Genomic DNA, 23,272 nt, shown 5'->3' on the forward strand with positions numbered 1-23,272 from the left:
TGCTTCAAGACCGTATGATACACAGAAGCAGTGATCATGATAACCACCCGAGAAACACATGATTACTTTACTCACCCGAAATTCTGAGTCACTGTGCCACCCAAAAAGCTTCAGGTATCTTCCTTAACTGTGTCTACATCCGAAACTTCAGAGGTATGCCGAGATCACTGTAACATGAGGTCGAGATACTTCACTGTAACTGTATCAAAGCAACAGAAGTGTCTTCCTCCTGTAATGTGGATCCATGCGAAACGTTGTCTTGTATCAGACTTCCGAAATTTATATACCCAAATGAATTGCTTCAGAGAGAAGTGCGAGACTCTGTTTTTCTCATTTGCTGTGACCCTAGGTGGGTATATATAATGGCCATGCCTCCATAATGAGCCGACATAACCAAGTGATCCGTTGTGTCTCTTTTGCTAGCCGACATGACTTCAATTTAAATTATTTTGTTGGCTGACGTGATAGAGTTTCTCATCATTTTGCTTGCTTGTATTCAAGAGGATTATGTTGTTCTTGGAGGGTTGTTCTAAACACTAGGTAACTTCATATACATTACAAATATGCTCAAAAAGAGCTCTTTAACATGATTTTGACTCTCTGACTTTACTAGACCTATGGAATGAGCAAGAAATTCATTCATATAATTTACAAAAATAATATTTCTTTTCTTTACAAGTACAAAAATCAAAAGCACATGTATAAATACCAAACCTAGTTACATTTTCTTCAACGCACTGGAGGGTTCAGTATAGCACAACTCCAGAAAAGAAACCCATAGGGAATGAGAGAGGAGGCAATCCAATTAAGGAGACAATTCATAGCAGAGATGAAGGTGTGAAAATTCCTTGAAATGCAACAACTATAATTTATTCTTCTAACTAATTAATTATGCAGTTTATTTTGTTACAACAAAATAACGAATAAATCACACTACAATTTATTCACAATAAAAAATGTTGCGGAAAATAAACTGGAAACTGAGAAAATAGATGCACACACACAATAAAAATGACACCAATATTTTTGGACAAAAGTCACCAGAAAAACCCAACTGGGAAAACTGGTGTTGTAGATGAGAGTTTATTTTATTATATGCAGCAACAAAATCTGAGTACAATATCTAGATGCCTATCTGGCAATCCTCCAGCAAGATAATTTGGCCAAAAATAATAGTGACACAATTTGTCTCACCCAACATTGATCCCAACTCCAAAGACTGGCCCAACTGGGCTACTCGAAACCCTTGCGTCAGCCTCTACGTTGCCTTTGCGCAGGCTCTACTCGCATTGCCTGTGGAATTGCTCTGATGTTGTCGTTCTACCCAACTCAACCACTAACGTGACTCGTTTGGCCTTCTAGAATCTCTTTTGGCCACTAGCACCTGAATCAACCTCTGCTCCAGCTAAATTGAACTGCCCTCTAAAGTTGCCTGCGTGGCCTCACTAAGGAATAATGCAGCCCTCTTGTTGCTAACTCTCCGCCACTGGAAATCCATCGGAACTTGTTGCTTCTGCTCCCTCTTGCCTCTACATCCCTTCTAGCTCGAACTCTTCCTTCTTGCTCAACCTCTGTAGTTGGATAGCTCGATCTACCAAGGAACTCGCACTCTTGATGTTTCTATCTCCATACCCATCAACTGCTCTTATAATCTCTCGTTGGTGAACCAACGGACATGATTAGATCTCCATCAAACGGCTAAGATTATCTCAAACTCAATCCGTGTGAGTTTCTAAACCATTCTCACCTTTCCTTAATTAATTATTATTAATTAACCAACTTTCCTAAGTTAGACTTAGGAAAATTTTAAATGATGGTTAATTAATTTAATTAAGGCGTTTCGCAAGCTTATCTCACGAAACCTTTTTTGGGTTTTGAATATCTCGTGTTCTTAGCCTCTCTAACACAAATCGAGACTATAACACATGTCCAATGCTACAAAAACTAATAGAAGGCACAAATAAACAGATACTACAGGGGAGCTTGCAAGTTCAGAGGAGAGAGGGATTGTACCTTCTAAGAGTTCCCCTGTATATAACCGCCTTTGGCCACTAGAAAGATTTCATTAAAAGTGCAAGGTGGCGGATCGAAATTGGAAACAGCAACACCTTCAATTAAGACTTCCAATTTTACGACCAATGAGATACGAGAAGCCCCTAACGCGCTTAGGGGGGAATTAGTCAAACAGCAAGCAGAATTGAAAGAGGAAAACAAGGAGATTCCCTGCTTGAGCAACAGATTGGAGATGAGCCGAACAATCTTCCCACCGCTTAGTGGGAGGCTCCCTGGCTTAAAAGAGCTTCAAGCCTCATAGGAAATATGAAAGTGATAAACCCACCAGCCCATATATAAACCACCTCGACACTCAATGGCACGTTCTCGAACCAGCGCCTGCCCCATTAACATGATTTTCCCTGCCATGGATGCAGCTCAAAGTCCTGTGTATTACCACACTCCAGGGAGAGAATCAATGATGCGATTCATAAATTCTCCTCATCCATTATCCATCAAGATTGGTACGAAGGCGAAGGAGGAAATGCAAGTTAGTCTTGATTCAGACATCACCACATGAATTGAGTAAATAGGCGCATGGCCTCCATCCCAACGATCTGCCACCTCAAGTTTTGTGATGATATCCCGACGCTAGATGTGAGACCTAAATTTGCTTATGGAGGATGGAGGCATTGAGGGTCATGAAAGGGGGTATTTACCTTTCTTCATAGCATAATATGCATACTACTTTATTCCAACAATCCAAATAAGAAGGGAAGGTCTTATAATAATATTAGAAGCTTTAATGGGATAACTTTCCACCCCAACGATCCATTAACTTCCCACTGTCCTGCTCCGAGGTGACAATCCCAATTAGCCTGAGAGTCTACTTCTTTGTTTTGGCTCTGTATGATGTGGAAATAAGCCTTTTGTGAGAAAGATTCCAGGATGTTGTTGATTTTGCAAAGGAGAAGGGATTGATGGTTATTCTTCAGAAGAGAGCCCACGTGAAGGTGTTGAATAGTGATGAGGGAATTCGCTAGGATTACTATCGAAGAGACAACTTGATCTTTGGCCAGTTGAAGACCAAGATAAAGCCCATACATTTCTGTAAGATTGTTCGTTTTTTGACCAAGTCGCCAAGCATACTTTTCTTCCTGTATTCCAACGGGATTTAAAAGAATCCCTCCCCCTACTACCATCCCTTTATATGAAGGATTAATTACCTATGTGTGTGTGTGTGTGAAATACATTTTTACGCTTCCATTATTCAATTTATAGCTATTGTGCAATTGATGCTATGGTCTGAAATTTAATTTCAACATTTATTAAATTAAGCAATCTACTTGTTTGATTGAGATCATAAGAACATTAATCACCTAGAGCTTGAAATTTTCACAGAGATAGCCTATTTAGTAACATAACTATTTGGTCATGTTGACAATTTGTGGATAACCTATTTCATTCCATAAGTTAATGGTCTACTTTTTATTATATAGCTTAAAGATTTGTATATTTGTTTGTAATTGCTAGATGCTTGAGGCTGAAATGATTATTCATTAATGTACTATGGATGGCATTTCTTACTTCATAATAATGTAGTATTCATCTGCAAGTAGCACATATATGTGCGTTTTCATATATTGTGCAACTAATCTAGCATTTGTGTGTTTTTGTTAATATAAATGCATATTGTTATTATTATTAACACTGCTGGAATGCTCCACTCCCAAGCTTTTGGGAAATGGCGCTCCTGCTCCCATGCTCTTGCAACTATGGTTGTGACCATGGGCAGTCTCAACTGGTTCGAATTCAAATTCTAGTTCAACAAAAAATTGACAATGAAAATTTTTGTGAAAAATTCGTCATTAAATTCAATATACTTATTAATATTAAATCCGTGGAGAGCAAGGGACTGGCATTGAAAGTAAAGCGGCACTCGGGCACAGGCACAGGCATGGACATGGGCAAAATAAATAGAAAACCATTGGCATGGGAAAGATGAAAACCATGCACACGCGCTGCAGACAGCCAAAACTCACGCAGAAATTCAAGTTTGCTGAATTGCATTCAAATTAATTTGCCCCAGCTTGAAATTTGGCAAATTTCGAATTACAAGCTAGAAATTGGCCGAATGCAGTGACACAGATCATGGGTAATTTAGTATGCTAATTTGTCTCTTGTTTTCATGTGGATCTCTTGTCATCCTTTAAAAACTTTGGGAGTTGAACTTGGAGTAAGAGATGTGACCCTTGGGTTGGTCCTTTGCAATTATATTGTGAAACAGGACCTGTTGTAATCATAAATGCTCTGCTTCCGAGGTTTTGGTTCATGACATATTTGGCTACTTATCTATTGTGACGATAAAGAATCAGAGACTGTTATAATCAATTATCATACACACTCTACTTCTAAAGTCCAGAAATTGAAAAAGTCGTTAAAGTCGGGAGTTTCTTGAAAAAGTCGGCAAAAAGTTGACAAAATTTAAAAAATACAAAAATATTCATTTTTTTTTAAATGCCGACTTTTTCAAAAAAATCCCGACTTTTTTCAAAAAAAATATAAAAAATCGTTAAAGAAACTACCTCATTCACGATTTTTTGGAAAAAGTCTCGATTTAATCCCGATTTTTTCCAGAATTTTTTCCACACTGTATATTGTTTAAAAAAATATCATAATAAATATGAAAGAGTCAATATTTATAAAAACTACTAGAAACTAGAAAAGACAAATAAATCTACTACCTATTGCTTATGCTTGGGCCTCTTGCCACCACGAGAAATTCTAATTTTTTAGTCTTGTTGGAAAATCAGGATCTTTGTCAATAATATCACCCTCTAACCATTAATATCCCGAGGTATCTTTGTCATTACCTCTGGATCTGTATAGGGATCTTTGTCATTAATATCACCCTCTGAGCATTAACATAAGATAGAAAAGCATAGCATGTCAAGTCAAAATTTTGTTTGAGTGATGTGTACATTTTTAGGAGGGTCATGATAGAGGAGTTTGACAACCAATGTCACTAACATCAAGGTACATAGAGGGATTGGTGCTCTTGATTAAATACAAGTTGCATATCCTAATACATGATAAAATTCAATGGAAACATTGCAATCCCCCAATCCTGAAATCCTAAAAATTTGATAAGTCTGTTGCATTTTGAATGAAATCTAAAATTCTACTTTCTCCATATGAAATCCAATGAGGTCGAAACCACTCTCAAACATCCTGAGTCGTTTCATGGTAATGTTAAAATTTAAGTAAAAGGATGAAAATGAAGATGAAGGAAAATGTCACTTTGCAAAAAAGGCTAAACGCTCCCGAAAATGCAGGGAACGTTTTTTTTAGGGAGTGTTTTCGGGAGCGTGCTTCGGAGCCGCTCCCGCTCGAAGCGCAAACTGGGAGCAAGAGCGATAGGGGGGGCGCTCCCCCGCAACCCTGGGTTACACATACAATGATTCTTTAATGATGTTGATAAGGGATCCTAAGTTGGCATAGCAAGGCAGAACAATATGTTGTTGTTCGACAAGTTCTCTCACATTAAAAGAGGAGAAGTTGAAACTGTCTAAATTTTTCATCTTAGAATTGTCAAGTCATTGCATGGGATTCATCCATCATTCTAACCAATATGATGTGGTGTTTTAATCATTTATTGTTAAAATTGTCAACTAGGGCCAAACTCCATGTGGATCACTTTAATTATAGCTTCTGATATTTTTCCTGGATTCCTCTCATCAAGAGGTGTAGGATTGATCTAAAGATCATCCGATTCCGATAAGTATTTATGGAGATATGAATTTATTTTGATTATGGACAAATTGTCAAGGTCGGCCAGCAAACTTATCTAGGCTCAGAAGCCCAACAGTCATGTCTATTCAACCTCAACATTTGCATATAAATACAAGGATCATTCTCCTCATTTGGACAATTCAATTCCTCATCTTCTCTCTCTCTCTCTCTCTCTCTCTCTCTCTCTCTCACATGTGGCTGAAAGGAAGATGTCCTAGGGCAAGGAAGACGCAGAAAGAAGGACGCTAGCACAGAAGGTCATCTCTTTGACCAGCGTTGACCTTCCAAGAGTGTGGATTGGGTGTGGTTGCCTCTCCTAGGCAGGCCGCAATTTTTGGCATGAAAATCGAGGTGATCTAACCTCTGGTTTGACAGGTGTTAACTGTCCTAGTTTAGGGCTCCAAGTTGACTTCAAAAATCTGCAAATTTACTGAACTTTTGGGGTTGTTCAAGGGTTGTTTCTTCATGCTGTTCGAGGACAAGTTGACCAGAAATTGACATAGTATTTTAGAGGTCAATTTCAGCCAGTTTGACCAAGTTTGACTTTGTTGATCTAGGGTTTGTTGCTGCTGATATAAAATTACAAAATTCAGAATTTGTACTATTTCTCTCTGCTGAACTATTGAAAATAAAAAAAGATTTGATCAAAGGGTTTCCCCGCATTGGGGTTTGTCCCTGGCTAGCCGCCACTTCTTGTGTCTCTTGTCTTGGCTTGTTTTCTATTGATCATTTAATGTTCTATCTGCACTTTACTTAATGTATATGTGATTGCTAATATGTGACTAATAAGGAGAAAAATAAGTAAATTGCTCTAAGCATAGAACATACCATAATTTAACATGGTATCGGAGCTGAGGTGAAGACAAAGCCCAAGCAAGAGCAAGAGCAAGAGCAATCACCGAAGAGAAGGTTGGCAAGGCTATCTTCAAGAAATCATGGGGTCCTCAACACACCACCCTGCTGAAGACAAACTCCGTGAGAAGTTTGACTATCACGGATGGAAGATGTCTCTCGATCTAACATTAGAAGAGCAGGAAATGTTGGACCATGTGAGAGGCAGGATTGTTGAGCCTCCATCAAATGCATCCATTGCTGCTAGGAACAAATGGACCAAGGGAGAAGTCAAATCAAGGAGGATCATTCGGGACTCTATCAACAAACGCTTGGTGGCCTATGTTTCCGAGCTGAACACCTCCAAAGAAATCTACAATAGACTGGTGAGTTTATTTAAAGTTAATGATGCAAATCAAGTCTTGTTTCTTAGAAATAAGGTGAAGGAAATTAAGAAGGGCAAAGATGAGAGTATGCAAGCATATTTCTTAAGGATCACCGAGATCAAGAACGATCTCCTATATATTGGGGAAGTAATTCTTGACAGGGAAATGACACTCACAACTCTTGGAGGACTGCCATCTGAATGGTATATATTCAGGACTACTCTTCTCAACAATAACGTAATTCCTGGATTTGAAGAATTAATAGCCAGATGCATTCAAGAAGAAACAAGGATGGAAGAGCAAGAAATACCCATACTTAAAGGTCATCCCTCTACCTTTTCTTCTCATACTAAAAGAAAAAACAATTCCGGGACTAAATTCAAAGGAAAGGCTGGACCAAAGGGTGGAAGAAAAGGACGATGTTACAATTGCAATAAAACGGGTCACTATGCTAGGGAGTGCCCTGATAAAAGGGACTCACACCGGGACGATGATCAAAATCCCTCTCAAGGCAATCAAAGGAATGGCAGGTCAAATGGCAGAAGTAAAAGAAGTGTCGGAAATCAAGGAAGAGGACAACCACTCAAGAAGGCAAGAAATCCAGGTATGAATCTAACACTGTTAACAATAAGCAAGATGAATATTATCTACCAGCAACTCTATCTACTACTGCTCCCCCGGACTCGCTGGGAAATTGGCTTATTGATAGTGGTGACTCAAGGCACTTCATTGGTTACAAAGAAGCTCTCTATAATCTGATAGAGAAGGAAACCAAACTAGAAATTGTTCTTGGAGATAATTCAAAATATCCCATGAAAGGCGTAGGAAATGTCACTCTTCAATTGAATCAGGGTAATACCATCCACTTACAAAATGTATTATATGTCCCTGATCTCAAAAAGAACCCGGTGTCCATTTCCGCAATGAAAGACAACGACTACAAGGTGGCCTTCAGCGATGGCAAGGTACGTGTATGGAAAAAGAACTTTAAAGATGCTTTTACTCTTGGGTTTCGAGTTGATTCATTATATCAGGTCGGTGGAAGTCCACTGGGTGTCATGTCTTGTGACACATCTCTTCAGTCCGAACTATGGCATCGGAGGTTTGCTCACCTTCATTATAAAGCTCTACCTAATGTAAGAAAAATGGTGACCGAGATGCCCGAGTTCAGATTAAAGCAAGAAGGTGTATGTCCAGGATGTGCCGAAAGGAAGCTCAAAAGGGGACCATTCCCCTCAAGCCAAGGCAAGACCTCCGATATATTGGAGTTGGTTCACTCAGACATATCCAGTATGATACCTATGAACTCCTTGGGAGGATATTTATATTACCTCACTTTTACAGATGATTATTCTCGCAAGACTTGGATATAATTCTTGAAAAAGAAGGATGAAGTGTTCTCCTAGTTTCGGCACTTCAAAGCCTTGATCGAGAATCAAACTGAAAAGAAGATCAAGATCTTAAGGACTGATAATGGGACTGAATATGAATCCAATGAGTTTCATGACTTTTGCAAAGAGGTTGGCATTAAGAGGGAGACTACTATGCCGTATACTCCTACACAGAATGGTGTGGCAGAAAGGAAGAATCGTACAATTGTAGAAGTTGTTTGTGCTATGCTCCATGATCAAAGACTTCCGAAGTTTCTACAAGCCGAAGCTGCAAATATCGTCGTATATGTACAAAACCGATGCCCTCATCAAGCATTGGGTTCCAAGACTCCCGAAGAAATGTTCACCGGTAAGAAACCTGACGTATCTCATTTTAGAATTTTTGGAAGCCCTGTATATTTTCATGTGCCTAAAAAAAAGGAATAAATTGGGTGAATCTGGAAAGAAAGGAATCTTCGTGGGCTATAGCAAAAATATTAAGGGCTATAGAATCTATGTAGCTGGTCAAAGGGAAGTCGAGATTAGTCATGATGTCACCTTTGACGAAGATATGGCTCTTAGCAAGGTAGACAATCTTCCTACTTTAAGGGGATCTAAAGAAGCTGACACCGGGGAACTGAAGGAAAAAGAAGATGAGACAATGCCCGATGTGGAAGAACCTATGGATCCTACTGATCCTCCTCTGCAAGAACCTTCCTCTTCTAGGAAGAGGCCTTCATGGTTTAGGGGGACACTTGATGATGCTGAAAGACAAATTGCACCCCGAGGAACCTTCCGTGAAAGTAAGAAGCCGAAGAGGTATCAGGGATACCTGACCATCATGAGCACGATCATCCAAAATGAGCATTCGTCATTCACAAATGCCGTCAAGCATAAAGTATGGAAGGATGCTATGACCGACGAATATAAGTCCATTATGAAAAACAATGTTTGGGATGTGGTCCCCAGACCCCAGGACAAAGCAGTTGTCACTTCAAAATGGCTTTACAAGATAAAGCATGTAGTTGATGGAAGTGAGGAAAAGTATAAGGCTTGTTTTGTCGCTTGTGGCTTCTCCCAGAAGGAAGGTATAGACTATGACGATATATTTGCACCTGTTGCCCGATATACCACCATCCGCTCGATCATAACCCTTGCTGCTTCGCAAGGATGGAACCTACATCAAATTGATGTCAAGACTGCATTCTTACATGGTTCGATCAAAGAGGAGGTCTATGTGGAGCAACCTGAAGGATTTGAGATTTATGATCAAGAATCTCATGTGTACAGGTTGAAGAAGGCCCTCTATGGGCTAAAGCAAGCACCCCGAACATGGTATGAGAGTATCGATCCTACTTGATGAAGCTAGGATTCACTAGGAGTGATGCCGACCCTAACCTTTACTTTAAGGTTATAGATGACAAGCCTTTCATAGTGGTGCTATATGTTGACGACCTCTTTCTAACAGGTGCAGACCCTCTCATTCACGAATGTAAGAGGGCGCTGGCTTCTAAGTTCGAGATGAAAGACCTAGGACTTATGCACTATTTCTTAGGACTGGAAGTCTGGCAAAAACAAGGGGAGATTTTCCTATCTCAAGGAAAATATGTGGTGAAGATATTGGAGAGATTCGGCATGGTGAACTACAAGCCCGTAACTACCCCGACGGAGCTTGACTTCAAGAAGTTAAGCGGTAATGCTGTCGGACCTGTTTTACAAAATGCTACCGAGTATCGTCAACTCGCCGAAACATTAATGTTCTTGGTGAACTCCCGTCCGAATATATGCTTTGTAGTCAACACATTGAGTCACCATATGGTTGAACCTCACCACTCACATTGGATTGGTGCCAAGAATCTGTTGAGATATCTTCATGGCACAATCACTCATGGGTTGAGATACACTATCGGAGATGTGAGACTACTTGGGTATACTGATGTTGATTGGGCAGGCAATGTGGTGGACCGAAAGAACACTTCCAAGTGCTGTTTCTCTTTGGGATCTGCTTCGATATCCTGGATGAGCAGGAAGCAGAAGTCAGTGGCTTTGAGCACCGCCGAGGCAGTGTACATTGCTGCTAGCATGGCCTCCTATGAGGCAGTCTGGTTGCGAAAGCTCTTCAGTGAACTGTTTGGATTTACATTGGATACCACCGTGATTCTGTGTGACAAACAGAGCGGGATCCGTTTATCAGAGAATCCCATATTTCATGATCGCTCCAAGCATATCAATTTCAGGTACCACTATATTTGAGATATGGTGCAGCGAGGAGCAATAAGGCTCCAACATATCGGTATATATGAATAGGTCGCCGACATTTTAACAAAGCCCCTAGGAAAGGTCAAATTCCTAACTTTCCGAGAACGACTTGGTGTCATTCAGAGACCCTCTTATGAGGGTCGAGTATGATGTATTGAGCTATGGGAGCTCTGGGGGGAAGCGGGGTACTTCTTGGAGCGACATGTGACCACAGGGCGACTCACCATCCCCTAGTGGTGCACTATGTACAGGGTAAAGGTTCAACCTTCCCCTGTGACACCCCGTGGTCACTGTGGAACAGGATGATTAGTTCTCCTATGGGCCAAGATGATTCGTTCTCTGTGACGACTTTGGAGCAAGATGATTAGTTCTCCTGTAGGCCAAGATGATTAGTTCTCCGTGGCATCCACTGGACATGATGATTCGTTCTCCTGTGGACAGGATGATTAGTTCTCTTGTCGAGGCATCCTACCCATGCAGTCTGGGACTCATGGGAAGTACCTCTCATCTAATCAATGAGCAGGGAAATGAGGATAGGGACCATAGTAGTACTATCGATGGACGCATCGTTGTATCTACCGTACTCCCTATGCTAGGATGACCTCCATTGATCTGGGATCAATGATACTGATCTGGGATCAGTGAGAGTGGTTCACACTCTGAGACTGACTTTGGTTCAGTGGAGGATGTTATGATACATCCTCGATCATTTCTTCTTCTTCATAGTTCGAACAAAGCAAAGCAGAACAGAGTGGGGTCAAGCTGTACAGGACAGTGCAGTTGATGGATGGATAGCAGCGACGGTCTGACGGATTGCAGATGAAGTTCTCCCTAGTTGAGAGGGAGTGTTAAAATTGGCAACTAGGGCCAAACTCCATGTGGATCACCTTATTTATGGCTTTTGATATTTTTCCGAGATTCCTCTCATCAAAAGGTGTAGGATTGATCTAAATATCATCCGATTCCGATAAGTATATATGGAGATATGAATTTCTTTTGATTATGGACAAATTGTCAAGGTCGACCAGCAAACTTATGTAGGCTCAGAAGCCCAACAGTCATGTCTATTCAACCTCAACGTTTGCATATAAATACAAGGATCAGTCTCCTCGTTTGGACAATTCAATTCACTCATATTCTCTCTCTCTCCTACACATAAAAGGAGCCTCTCCCTCTCTCACACGTGTGGCTAAAAGGAAGATGTCCTAGGACAAGGAAGACGCAGAAAGAAGGACGCTAGGGCAGAAGATCATCTCTTTGACCAGCGTTGACCTTCCAAGAGTGTGGATTGGGTGTGGTTACCTCTCCTAGGCAGGCCGCAATTTTCGGCACGAAAATAGAGGTGATCTGACCTCTGGTTTGACCAATGTTGACTGCCCTAGTTTAGGGCTGCAAGTTGACTTCAAAAATCTGCAAATTGACTGAACTTTTGGGGTTGTTCAAGGGCTATTTCTTCAGGCTGTTTGAGGACAAGTTGACCAGAAATTGACCAAGTATTTTAGAGGTCAATTTCTGCTAGTTTGACCAAGTTTGACTTTGATGATCTAGGGTTTGTCGCTGCTAATATAAAATTACAGAATTCAGATTTTGTACTATTTCTCTTTGCTAAACTATTGAAGATAAAAGAAGATTTGATCAAAGGGTTTCCCCGCATTGGGGTTTGTCCCTGGCTAGCCGCTACATCTTGTGTCTCTTGTCTTGGTTTGTTTTCTGTTGATCATTTAATGTTCTATCTGCACTTTACTTAATGTATATGTGATTGCTAATCTATGGCTAATAAGAAGAAAAATAAGTAAACTGCTCTAAGCATAGAACATACCATAATTTAACATTTATGTTATTGTTTTTAATTTAATATTTCGTTCCCTCTTATGGAGATAACACCCAACAGGTTTAATGAAAGCCTTCTGCACTACACTAAGAGTGGAAAAATCTCTTTTGACCGCTAGGAGAGAAAAGGATGATCAAAACTTCGCATGCGAAGAGGATCTATACCAAGTGCAAAGCCATGACTATGAAGAAGACCTTGAGGTCAATAAAGCCAGTGGTGGATTATGTAAAAGCCCTGAAGAATGCAAATATATGGAAGATCCCGTTAAAGATGTTGTTGAAGATGAAGAACTTGATGGAAATCATAGTTTTGAAAAAAAAATTGATGACAAAACCCCTGACATAGAATAACAGCAGCAATTGGAACATTTCCTTCCTGAAGATGGCTCAAGCCTAGAGGTTGTTGAAGACCGCATTGCTGCACAGGACCAGACATGTGATACCAGTAACGATAATCTTGCCTACGTTTCTACTTCTATTCAAGAAAATCTCACCTAGCAACTCCACTATTGAAGGATCAAGATAAGTTACACCAAGGTTACTTGGGAGCGGGAGCAAAAACAGGAGCGGGTGCGACATTTTCAGAAGCTCCCGGTTTGGGAGCGAATCCCGAAGCGTTTTTTATATAATATATATTTTTTATATTTTGATGCATATATGTCAACAAAAACATGTAGAATGATGAATTAGATATAAAAAACATTAAAAACATAGATTGAACCATATAACAACAATCATCTAGAAGTTATAATCTTCATCAACCACGTCCACAAGTTAGTAACATGGTAACATACAAAATATTGAGTCTCATGATTCATTAATCTTAAAGTTTCAAGCTCTCAAAATTCAATATATAACACTTATCATCATTGATCACCAAAGTTGTACTTGTAAGCTAAGTGTAACCATTACAATAAATAATATCTAACATGAAATGAAATGAAACAACTTTCAACTTTCAACTTTCATGAAGCATCATATTCATAATTCATTACTAATGAGTTATAATTGCCAACTTCAAACTTCAAACTTAAATTGTCATATATTGTTTAAAAAAATATCATAATAAATATGAAAGAGTCAATAGTTAAAAAAACTACTAGAAACTAGAAAAGACAAGTGAATCTACTATCTATTGCTTATGCTTGGGCCTCTTGCCACCACGAGAAATGTCTAATTTTTTAGTCTTGTTGGAAAATCAGGATCTTTTCAATAATATCACCCTCTAACCAATAATATCCCGAGGTATCTTTGTCATTACCTCTGGATCTGTATAGGGATCTTTGTCATTAATGTCACCCTCTAAGCATTACCATAAGATAGAAAAGTATAGCATGTCAAGTCAAGATTTTGTTTGAGTGATGCGTACATTTTTAGGAGGGTCATGATGGAGGAGTTTGACAACTAATGTCACTAACATCAAGGTACATAGAGGGATTGGTGCTCTCGATTAAATACGAGTTCCATACCTTAATATATGACAAAATTCAATGGAAACATTGCAATCCCCCAATCCTGAAATCTTGAAAAACTGATAAGTCTGCTGGATTATGAATGAAATCTAAAATTCTACTTTCTCCATATGAAATCCAATGAGGTTGGAACCACTCTCAAACATCCTGAGTCGTTTCATGGTAATGTTAAAATTTAAGTAAAAGGATGAAAATGAAAATGAAGGAGAATGTCACTTTGCAAAAAAAGTTAAACGCTCCCGAAAATGTAGGGAGTATTTTTTTAGGGAGCGTTTTCGGGAGATCGCTCCGGAGCCGCTCCCACTCAGAGCGCAAATTGGGAGCAGAAGCGAGATGGGGGGGCACTCCCCCGCAACCCTAAGTTACACATACAATGATTCTTTAATGATGTTGATAAGGGATCCTAAGTTGGCACAGCGATATGTCGTTGTTCGACAAGTTCTCTCGCATTAAAAATAGAAAAGTTGAAACTCTCTAAATTTTTCATCTTAGAATTGTCAAAGTCATTGCATGGGATTCATCCATCATTCTAACCAATATGATGTGGTGTTTTAATCATTTATGTTCTTGCTTTAATTTAATATTTCATTCCCTCTTATGGAGATAACACCCAGCAGGTTTAAAGAAAGCCTTCTGCACTGCCCTAAGAGTGGGAAAATCTCTTATGGCCGCTAGGAGAGAAAAGGATGATCAAAACTTCGCATGCGAAGAGGATCTATTCCAAGTGCAAATCCGTGACTATGGAAAAGATCTTGAGGTCAATAAAGCCAGTGGTGTATTATGTAAAAGCCCTGAAGAACGCAAATATATGGAAGATCCCGTTAAAGATGCTGTTGAAGATGAAGAACTTGATGGAAATCATAGTTTTGAAAAAAAAATTGATGACAGAACCCCTGACATAGAATAACAGCAGCAATTGGAACATTTCCTTCCTGAAGATGGCTCAAGCCTAGAGGTTGTTGAAGACCGCATTGCTGCACAGGACCAGACATGTGATACCGGTAACGATTATCTTGCCTACGTTTCTACTTCTGTTGAGCAATGCAAGATTGTGGGTGCTCCTATGCTTGAGAATGATTTTGGATCAGACATTGAAATGATGAAAGAACGCAAGCATGAGGAGTGCTTTGAACCCTTGAACATGCGGCTTGGATTCTCTTATTTCAAAGGGATAGAGGGTGGATAATGGTTGGACAATTGCAATTAACAGCATAACCTATCACGAAAATCAATCAAGAAACGCCTTGGGGTGTGGCTACATAATATTGGCCATCTAATAAGAAGCTTCAACTAATTGGGTAGTTTCAGTTATCAAAACAAATTAACGACAGTTTACTATATAGCGACTAGGAAGAGAAGAACGCATTGATAAAATTGTCGGTACCTCCGTGAGCAAGCCTCCCTCCCAGCTTGGCATAAGAAGAGAGTCTGACGTCCAAATCACCTTCTAATTTACGAGCTTCCCTTCTTAGTTCTTCCCATCCCACATCCATGGCATCCAATGTTTCCCCCATTTTCTTTCTTCCCCCGCACAGGCCCTTCGTTTCTCGTACTTAATGTATATTTATAAGATCACAATGCGCATCATTCATAGCTTGAACAAAATGAAATCCCTCCAGCTCCGATCTCCGGAAATTAGGTTTCGATTTTTTTTTAAATGGCAGAGTGGATCTGCTTGCCGTCTGCTTATCTTGTAAAATTGATTAATGTTATGGAGGATCCAGCAGTGCACCAGTCGTGCGCGCTTGAGAATCCATCACCATCGTTCGAAAACCATAGAGAGTACTGTGAACAATTTTCCCAGAGTCTGTGTCTCGGATATTATAATGCAGGTCACCGCGAAGTAGAACCCCACCCTGGTTTTTAATTTTATATCTCCCCACCAATGGAGGTATAATTTTGAAGGTCAAGTGACCTCTATTACCAAACAATAACAGTGTCTTGAGCGCCACGTGGAAAGAAAAAAATCTCGTTTATATTGAATTTTATTGAATAATCTAAGATATCTCTTATAATTTAATAATAACCCTTATGAAAGAAAATTATTTTAACTCTTATGAGTCTAAAAATAGCTTATGGGACAGATTGCTTCTTTACCTTGTTGACGTATTTCGTATTTTTATGTGAAGCCTCACAATAAGCATTCTCAGCTTCTAGACAAACCCCTCACTAAATAGATTATCCCAAGAACTCATTCCCAGAATATCTCCATAACTTTCCCTATTGTCTTCATTCTAAAATAAAATGTTTTTCTGTTTCCACTTTTCCAGAAGAACAAAAAATGCATACTCTTTCCTACCACACTTCTTTTGGCCTTTTCTAGTGCCCTCTTTCACAATGGAGTTGATGAGAATTAGTCATTAACTGAGCAACAAGAATTTTGGCTCTCCAATAAATATTGGCGCTTTTTGTTGATGGTTATGAGAGGGATTAAACGCTTCAATATAGTACTTGTTATTTCTCCCTAGCTCCTTAACCCAGGTATGCTTGTGGAACTTATCCATAACAAAAGTTTTTATCTCTTTACTATTTATGGGACACCTGTTCAAGCAAATACCCCATTTGCTAAACCATTTATTATTTTGCTACAGCCAAGTCTTTTTTCTTTTGCACAATATGTCATTAAAGACGACCTTAGGCCATCTGCCCTCTTCCATTTGCTCATTTTTTTAAATACCTTATGACTTGCACCATAGTCATTGCTTCAATAGGAGCAACCTGTGTTTCACTTAACAAGATAGCATAAGGAACTACACTTTTAATTTTGAATTTGTTTGTAATCAAACGCTTCTGAACTTTCTCAATTTGTTTCCACTGCATGTCAGATGTACTGCTCGCGCACAGTTCACAACCATAGAGAATCACTAGAAGCCCAAAAAGAGTTTGAGTGGTTTTCCAGTCCCATAACTCTGTCTCTATACACCTATTTTGAAAAGCATAAAATGCTTTCCAAACCCCCATAATTCTTTTCTTTCTACAATCATCCTAGTTTTGATTTTTGTTGAAGTCAATTCTGAGGTATTTGTAATCCGCAACTTCTTCTAGAATGTTGCCTTCAAAGTAGAACTTATGCTGGTTATGTTTTCTTTTTTTAGATAAAACCACTACTTTCCATTTGCTAATATTGACTTGCATCCCCACCCTTCTACAAAAATGCTCAAGGGATAGTAAGTGCTCTTGCAATCCAAGCACAGATTTAGCAATCATAATAAGGTCATCCGCATACAAAAGAAGCCTTATAACAAACTTGCCCAAATAGATACCATCACCCCCTTGCAAATTTAACCACTCCTCAAGCTTGTCGATATATAAACCAAAAAGGGTAGGAGATAGTGGGCAACCTTGCTTGACCCTAATATCGCTTTTAAAACTTTCAGAAATTCCTGCTAAAGTTCTAATTTTGACTTTCACCTCTTCATACAACCTATGCACAGCTGCTCTCAAATGTTTAGGAACCCCAAATTCCTCCATTCTGTGCCAAAGCTTATCTCTAGGAATCGTGTCAAACGCTTTTCTAAAATCAACAAAGCAGCTAAATACTTCCTCCTTTTTCTCCCAAACTATTTCAATGATGTGCCTTAAAGTTATACAATGATCAACTATAGAATGTTTAGCTCTAAAACCTGCTTGCCCTTTAGCACGCTTATCTCCTTCTTCTGCCCACTTGCTGATTTTATTTTCTAGCATGCTTCCAAATAACTTTGCAAACAAAGGGTTTATCATTATGGTCCTATAATTGAAGGGGTTATTGACATCACCACTCTTGAAAATAGGTATTGCCATACTAGTTGTCATCATTATGATCCTATAATTAAGAATAGTGTTGGTTCAAATGGCAAAGCTATTGGATCAAACATCACTAGCAAGTATGCCACAAAGGTTATGTTGGGTTAGGATTTGTGATTAGAAACTTTTTTTTATAAAATAAAATAAAATACTGGAAGTCACCTACTTCATTATTCATTTGTATATATTATTTTTAGGTTTAAATTCATATTTTCATCATTGTAATAATGTACAGCTTTAATTAGAATATATACTAAGAGGTGGATTGATGTACTTAGTGGGAGTTGAATGATTTTCAAGTGGTCAATATTTAGTCATGGTCGACTAGTTGATTGCTCTGCCTCACACTAATTTTGTATTTTATTTATAAGAAAGTGTTTCACTAAGAAAATTTTGGGCATGGTTGGTTCTATGTTTCACTGAAAAAATGTCGAGTATATGTTTCATTGAAAAAATGTTGAGTATATGTTTTACTGAAAAATGTTGGGTATGTTTGGCTCTATGTTTCACTAAGAAGATGTTGGTCATGGTTAGTTCCATGTAAAGTTGGTGTTTGGAGTTGTATCGTTACATTGTCTCGTGTTGTCTCACAAGACAATAAACAAAGCTTAGTTACAAGGTTGAGATAGAGAGCGGCAAGCGCATATGTTTACATGGGATAGACTTGACATATGGTCATGGATATTCATCCGAACTTAAACAGGAACGCAGCAAATTACATATATAACAATAAATACAGAGATGCAACAGAAATAACACTTCATTTCATTAATATCAAATATTGAAATATGCTTACAAACAGAATGGAAATAAGACTAGCTCAGGCGATGGTAGCTTATCTTTGAGAAGAGATGTGGTGGCTACATGCCTCTTAATTGTGTTACAATGAGGCTCGGAGGCCTATTATTATTGAGAAACAATGGAAAACCCTAAACATCCAAAAACCTAACCCTAGGAGATGAAGCACCAAAACTATGGGCCCCGTTTGGGTAAATTGGTACATCAACTTCCCGGGGTCGTAAATTTGGCATACGATCTTTGTTTGACGTGCACAATACCTCATTAGAAATATCTATCCGAGGAATACAACTTTTGAGTAGCCAACATTAATCTCACACCCATGTTGGCCTCGGTTTTCCCAAAAAACATCATTTAGGGCCTCAAAATGGCTCCGGAAGTTTAGGACCCAAAAAACTGCCAAAAATAGTAAAATGTGCTACAATTAAGGAAATTGAAAAACTGAAAGAGACAGTGGTGGGGGTCCAAGTGGAATAGGTGGGTGGCCACCAACATCCACCTAGATCAGTCCTCTGCCCTTAGGAAGCAGTGGTCCCCATTGCGTTGAGTGCCTCCATGAGATGGGGAAACTTATGCTGAACTTGGTCCCTAGTGAGCCACTTGCCTTGGTGCAAGAGTTGGCTAGCTTTGACAACCCGATATAGTTGGATATCCTGCTGACGATTGTTCTTGACCTATGTGTCCATAATCTGATTAGTTTTGGCATATTCCATGCAGTCTGGGTTTAACTCTATTGGTGTGAGTTGTTCTGCAATGTCTGATGTGTCTAGTAATGGTGGGAAGTATGGTCGAAGGCGGTCCACATTGAACACTAGGTGCAAGCCAAGGAATGGGGGAATGTTGAGCTCAAAAGCATTGTCTCCCACAGCCTTGGTAATGGTGTAAGGACCATATTGGAGTGGTTTGAGCTTTTGATGGGCTCCGGTAAGGCGTTCTTTCTGCAAATGCAACCAAACTTTGTCGCCCACCTGAAACTTGTGTGGCACTCGATGTTGATCATGTCGTTGCTTGTACTTGGCATTTGACTTCTCTAAGATGTCGTGAACCTGCTAGCGGATGTGTTGGATGCATTCAATAAATTTGGTTGCTTTATCAACCTCGGACAATACATGTGTGGATTATGTCTGTGTAGTCACATGAGGCATGACAACATCAATTAGACACAATGGTTGAAATCCTAGACCCACTTGAAAAGGACTACAACCAGTCGAGCTATGGAGAGCTCTATTATAACTGTGTTTCACATAGGGAAGAATCTCATCCAAGGTTCGTTGATACTTGGAGTTGTACATGCGGAGTATGTGCACTATCATCTTATTGACAACCTCTGTTTGGCCATCGATCTGGGGATGGAAGGTAGTTGACTTGGCGAGCTTGGTGTCCAATAGTGTCCAGAGGCTTGACCAGAATGTGCTCAAGAACTTACTATCCCGATCTGATATAATGGTTTGCGGGATCCAAAAATGTATTCATACTCGTTCAAAGAAGAGTTTGGCAGTTTCCCCTGCTGTTATACTCTTCTTGCAGGCTGCCAATATAGTCATCTTAGAAAATATGTCCATTACCACAAATACACAGTCATTACCATGCTTGGTAGAAGGGAGGCCAGACATATAGTCCATGGAGATGGATTCCCACAATTGGCTGGGAGTAGCCAGAGGAGTGTACAGACCTTGCTTCTTGATAGTTGGTTTGGGGATGGCGTAAGCAGTGCATGATCTAATATATTTCCCAACATCTAGTCGGAGTTTGGGTCAATAAAAGTACTTTTGCAGTACAACCATAGTTTTCTCCATACTAAAGTGTCTTGCAACCCAACTATAATGTGCCTCCCAAATTAGCTTGGCACTCTCGCTTAAAGGAACACAAAGGTGGCCTAGGTAGCATAATAATCCATCCTAGAGGTGGAAATCATGAACTTGCTTTCCATCTATCAGCATCTGGTATGTGGAGGTGAACTCTGAATTTTTGTATAGTTGCGGCCATCCAGAGGTCTCGTGGCCACAAGAGTTGAGAACAATAGTCAGTGTTGCAACTAGGGGTCGGTTGAGGTAGTCTGCAACATTATTGGTGCTTCCCTTTTTTGTATTTAATGATCAAGTGGAATTGTTGCAGATATGTAGACCACTTCTAATGGCGATCGTTTTGCAACTTCCCTTGTGTCTGTATAAACTGAAGAGGTCGGTGATCGATGTGGATGACTATCTCCTTCCCCAGAATGTAATGCTTCCATTATCGGCAAGCCTGCACGATGGAATACATCTGTTTATCATAGGTGGGGTACTTTCGAATTGTATCGAAAAGTGTTTCACTATGATAGGCCACTAGATGCCCATGTTGGGTGAGGACTACACCAATAGCATAGTCTGAGGCATCTGTCTCGATTTCAAATGGTTGTTGCAAGTCTAGCAGTGTGAGTACCGGTGCAGAGCAGAGTCGGTGCTTCAACTCAACGAATGCCTTCTGTTGGGACTCAGACCAGGAAAACTTTGCTTTCACCCCGCCCTTAGTAATTTGACTCAAAGGCCAAGTGATATGGGAGAATCCCAACACGAACCTCCGATAAAAATTTGCAAGGCCCAAAAAGTTGCGAAGCTCCGTTAGAGTGGTCAAGGCTGGCCAATCCCGAATGACTTGGATCTTAGTCGGATCCACATGCATGCCATGCTCATCTATGATGTAACCCAAATATTGGACTTGGCTCATGCCAAAGGTGCATTTCTCCAAGTTGGCACACAGTTTGTGCTGCCGAAGGGTTTGAAGGACCTATTGAATGTGTTGCAAGTGTTCTTCCTAACTCTTGTTGAAGATGATGATGTCGTATAGATAAACAACCATGAATGAGTTGGTGAAAGGGTCACAAGATGTCATCGATTACCCTCATAAAAGTAGCAAGGGAATTTGTCAACCCGAAGGGCATAACCAACCATTCAAAAAGGCCTTCCTTGGATTTGAAGGTGGTCTTCCATACATTTGTGGGCTCTATTGGAACTTGGTGATAGCCAAATTGTAGATCGATCTTGTTGAAATACTTAGCCCCATTCAGTTGGTCCAGAATCTCATCAATCTATGGGATTGGATACATGTTCTTAACAGTGATTTTGTTTAGTGCTCGATAATCAATGCATAGCCTCCAGATCCCATCCTTCTTTTGTACAAGTACAATCAGGCTCCCACAAGGCGAGGAACTTGGTCGAATGTGCCCTTTTTGCAGCAACTCTTGGATTTGCCACTTGATCTCTTCATTTTCTAGAATGGAGCGGCCATACATCAGCCCATTGGGTATAGGTGCTCCAAGAGTCAGATCGATTGAATGTTTTCCCTGACAACGCAAGGGTACCCCTGTGGTGAGGAGAATATGTCCTTGTATTCTTCCACGACTGTATCCACCTGCTTCTACTGCATGGAGGAACCCATCTTGGGGGCCATAGATGTGGCTACGATCTTCCCCTTACTTTGAGAGTGAATCAGAAAGAAAACAAATTTCCTAATCTAGGAGATGATCTTACTGCATTGCTTAGTAGAGATTAAAGAGATGGTCGTAGGTGAGGCTACCTATACTATCCTGTATAACTTACTACCCAAAGAAATAATAAAAAAGCAGGGTCTAGACTCATATGCAACATGTTGTTTCCATAAGTATGGTTGTCCTAATAATACATCACAAACTTCAAGAGGAGCAACATCACATAGTACATCATCCGTGAAGGACTTGATGTTGTAAGGAATGCGACACTGCTAACTGATGCAGAGATTTTGTCCTTGGTGAAGCCACCCGATGGTGTATGGTTGCGGATGTGTTGTGGTCAGTAGGCCCAGCCGCTTCACGACCCCTGCTAAAATGAGGTTCTTTTGGCTCTTGTTGTCAACAATAAACTGCATCGAAGAACCCTTCACCCTCATCTGTGAGTGGAATAGGCGTTCCCCCTCCTATGGATCTTGGTGGTGGCCATAGTGGCACTGGGCCCTGCGTCAATGATCTGCTTCCCTTTGTGACTCCCCTTGTCGGGTTCTGACTCAGAGTCAGAACATTTGTCTCACTCGGAAGCCTTCAACTCGGCCACCGGTGACTGCTTTGTCTGACACTCACTTATGTTGTGAGTGGACCTCTTATGTAACTCACACCACTTTCTCGTGTCCTTGTTTGTCTTCATGGTGTTGTTCTTTGCTTGCAACTTCAGCAAGTTATCCTGGGTCACCCTACCTTGGCTTTTCCCTTTGCTTTGTGGTTTGGGGGCGCCTTTCCCTTGCTTCAGATTCGCAGATCCAAAGTCTCGCTTTTTTTGTTTAAACTTTTTCTCAATCTTGACAGCGTATCGATACGTCGTGTCAAGCGAGGAGATGTCTAGGAACTCCATCTCATCCTGGATGTACCTATGTAGGTAGTCGTGGTACTTGAGTACCAAATGTTTCTCAGAATCCTTGATACCCAACTTCGTGCGAAGGGTATGAAAAACATTGGTAAACTCTGGCACGTCTTGGTCCCTTCCCTGCCGCAGTGTGGTCCACTTTATGTATTTATCCTCATAGCTCCCGACAGGATAGTACTGCTCCTTGATGACGTCTCAGAACAAATTCCAAGTGGGTGTGGTTGAAAATAGTGAGGTGTACTTTTGTCCTTCTTCTCACAATAGGTTTCCCACCAGTCCTTGACGTGGGGGGCGACTTTGAGAAGTGCAAAAGTAATATTTTCCCGGTTGGAAAAACCATGAAAAGAAAAATATCCTTCTAGCAGATTTAACCATTTATCTACGAC

At 40.1% G+C, this 23,272-nt stretch overlaps 1 protein-coding gene across 2 annotated transcripts in view; it reads right to left on the reverse strand.

Annotated features, from left to right (window-relative positions):
* Window positions 1–15,804, reverse strand: part of LOC149263756 (Golgi SNAP receptor complex member 1-2-like) — a 258,445-nt gene extending 242,641 nt beyond the window's left edge. The window contains exon 1 of one of the 2 annotated variants that reach the window (XM_089426661.1): window positions 15,317–15,804. In XM_089426661.1, coding sequence (XP_089282787.1) covers window positions 15,317–15,446 — 130 coding nt within the window. In that variant the 5' untranslated portion in view covers window positions 15,447–15,804. The remainder of the gene's footprint in view (window positions 1–15,316) is intronic. The other variant, XM_089426655.1, reaches the window with a different exon arrangement.
* Window positions 15,805–23,272: the final 7,468 nt, after the last annotated feature.

Source organism: Pinus tabuliformis, chromosome 6, assembly GCF_031772625.1.
Source record: "Pinus tabuliformis cultivar Carrire ecotype Pingquan chromosome 6, CPIR1, whole genome shotgun sequence".
Classification (NCBI taxonomy): Eukaryota; Viridiplantae; Streptophyta; class Pinopsida; order Pinales; family Pinaceae; genus Pinus; species Pinus tabuliformis.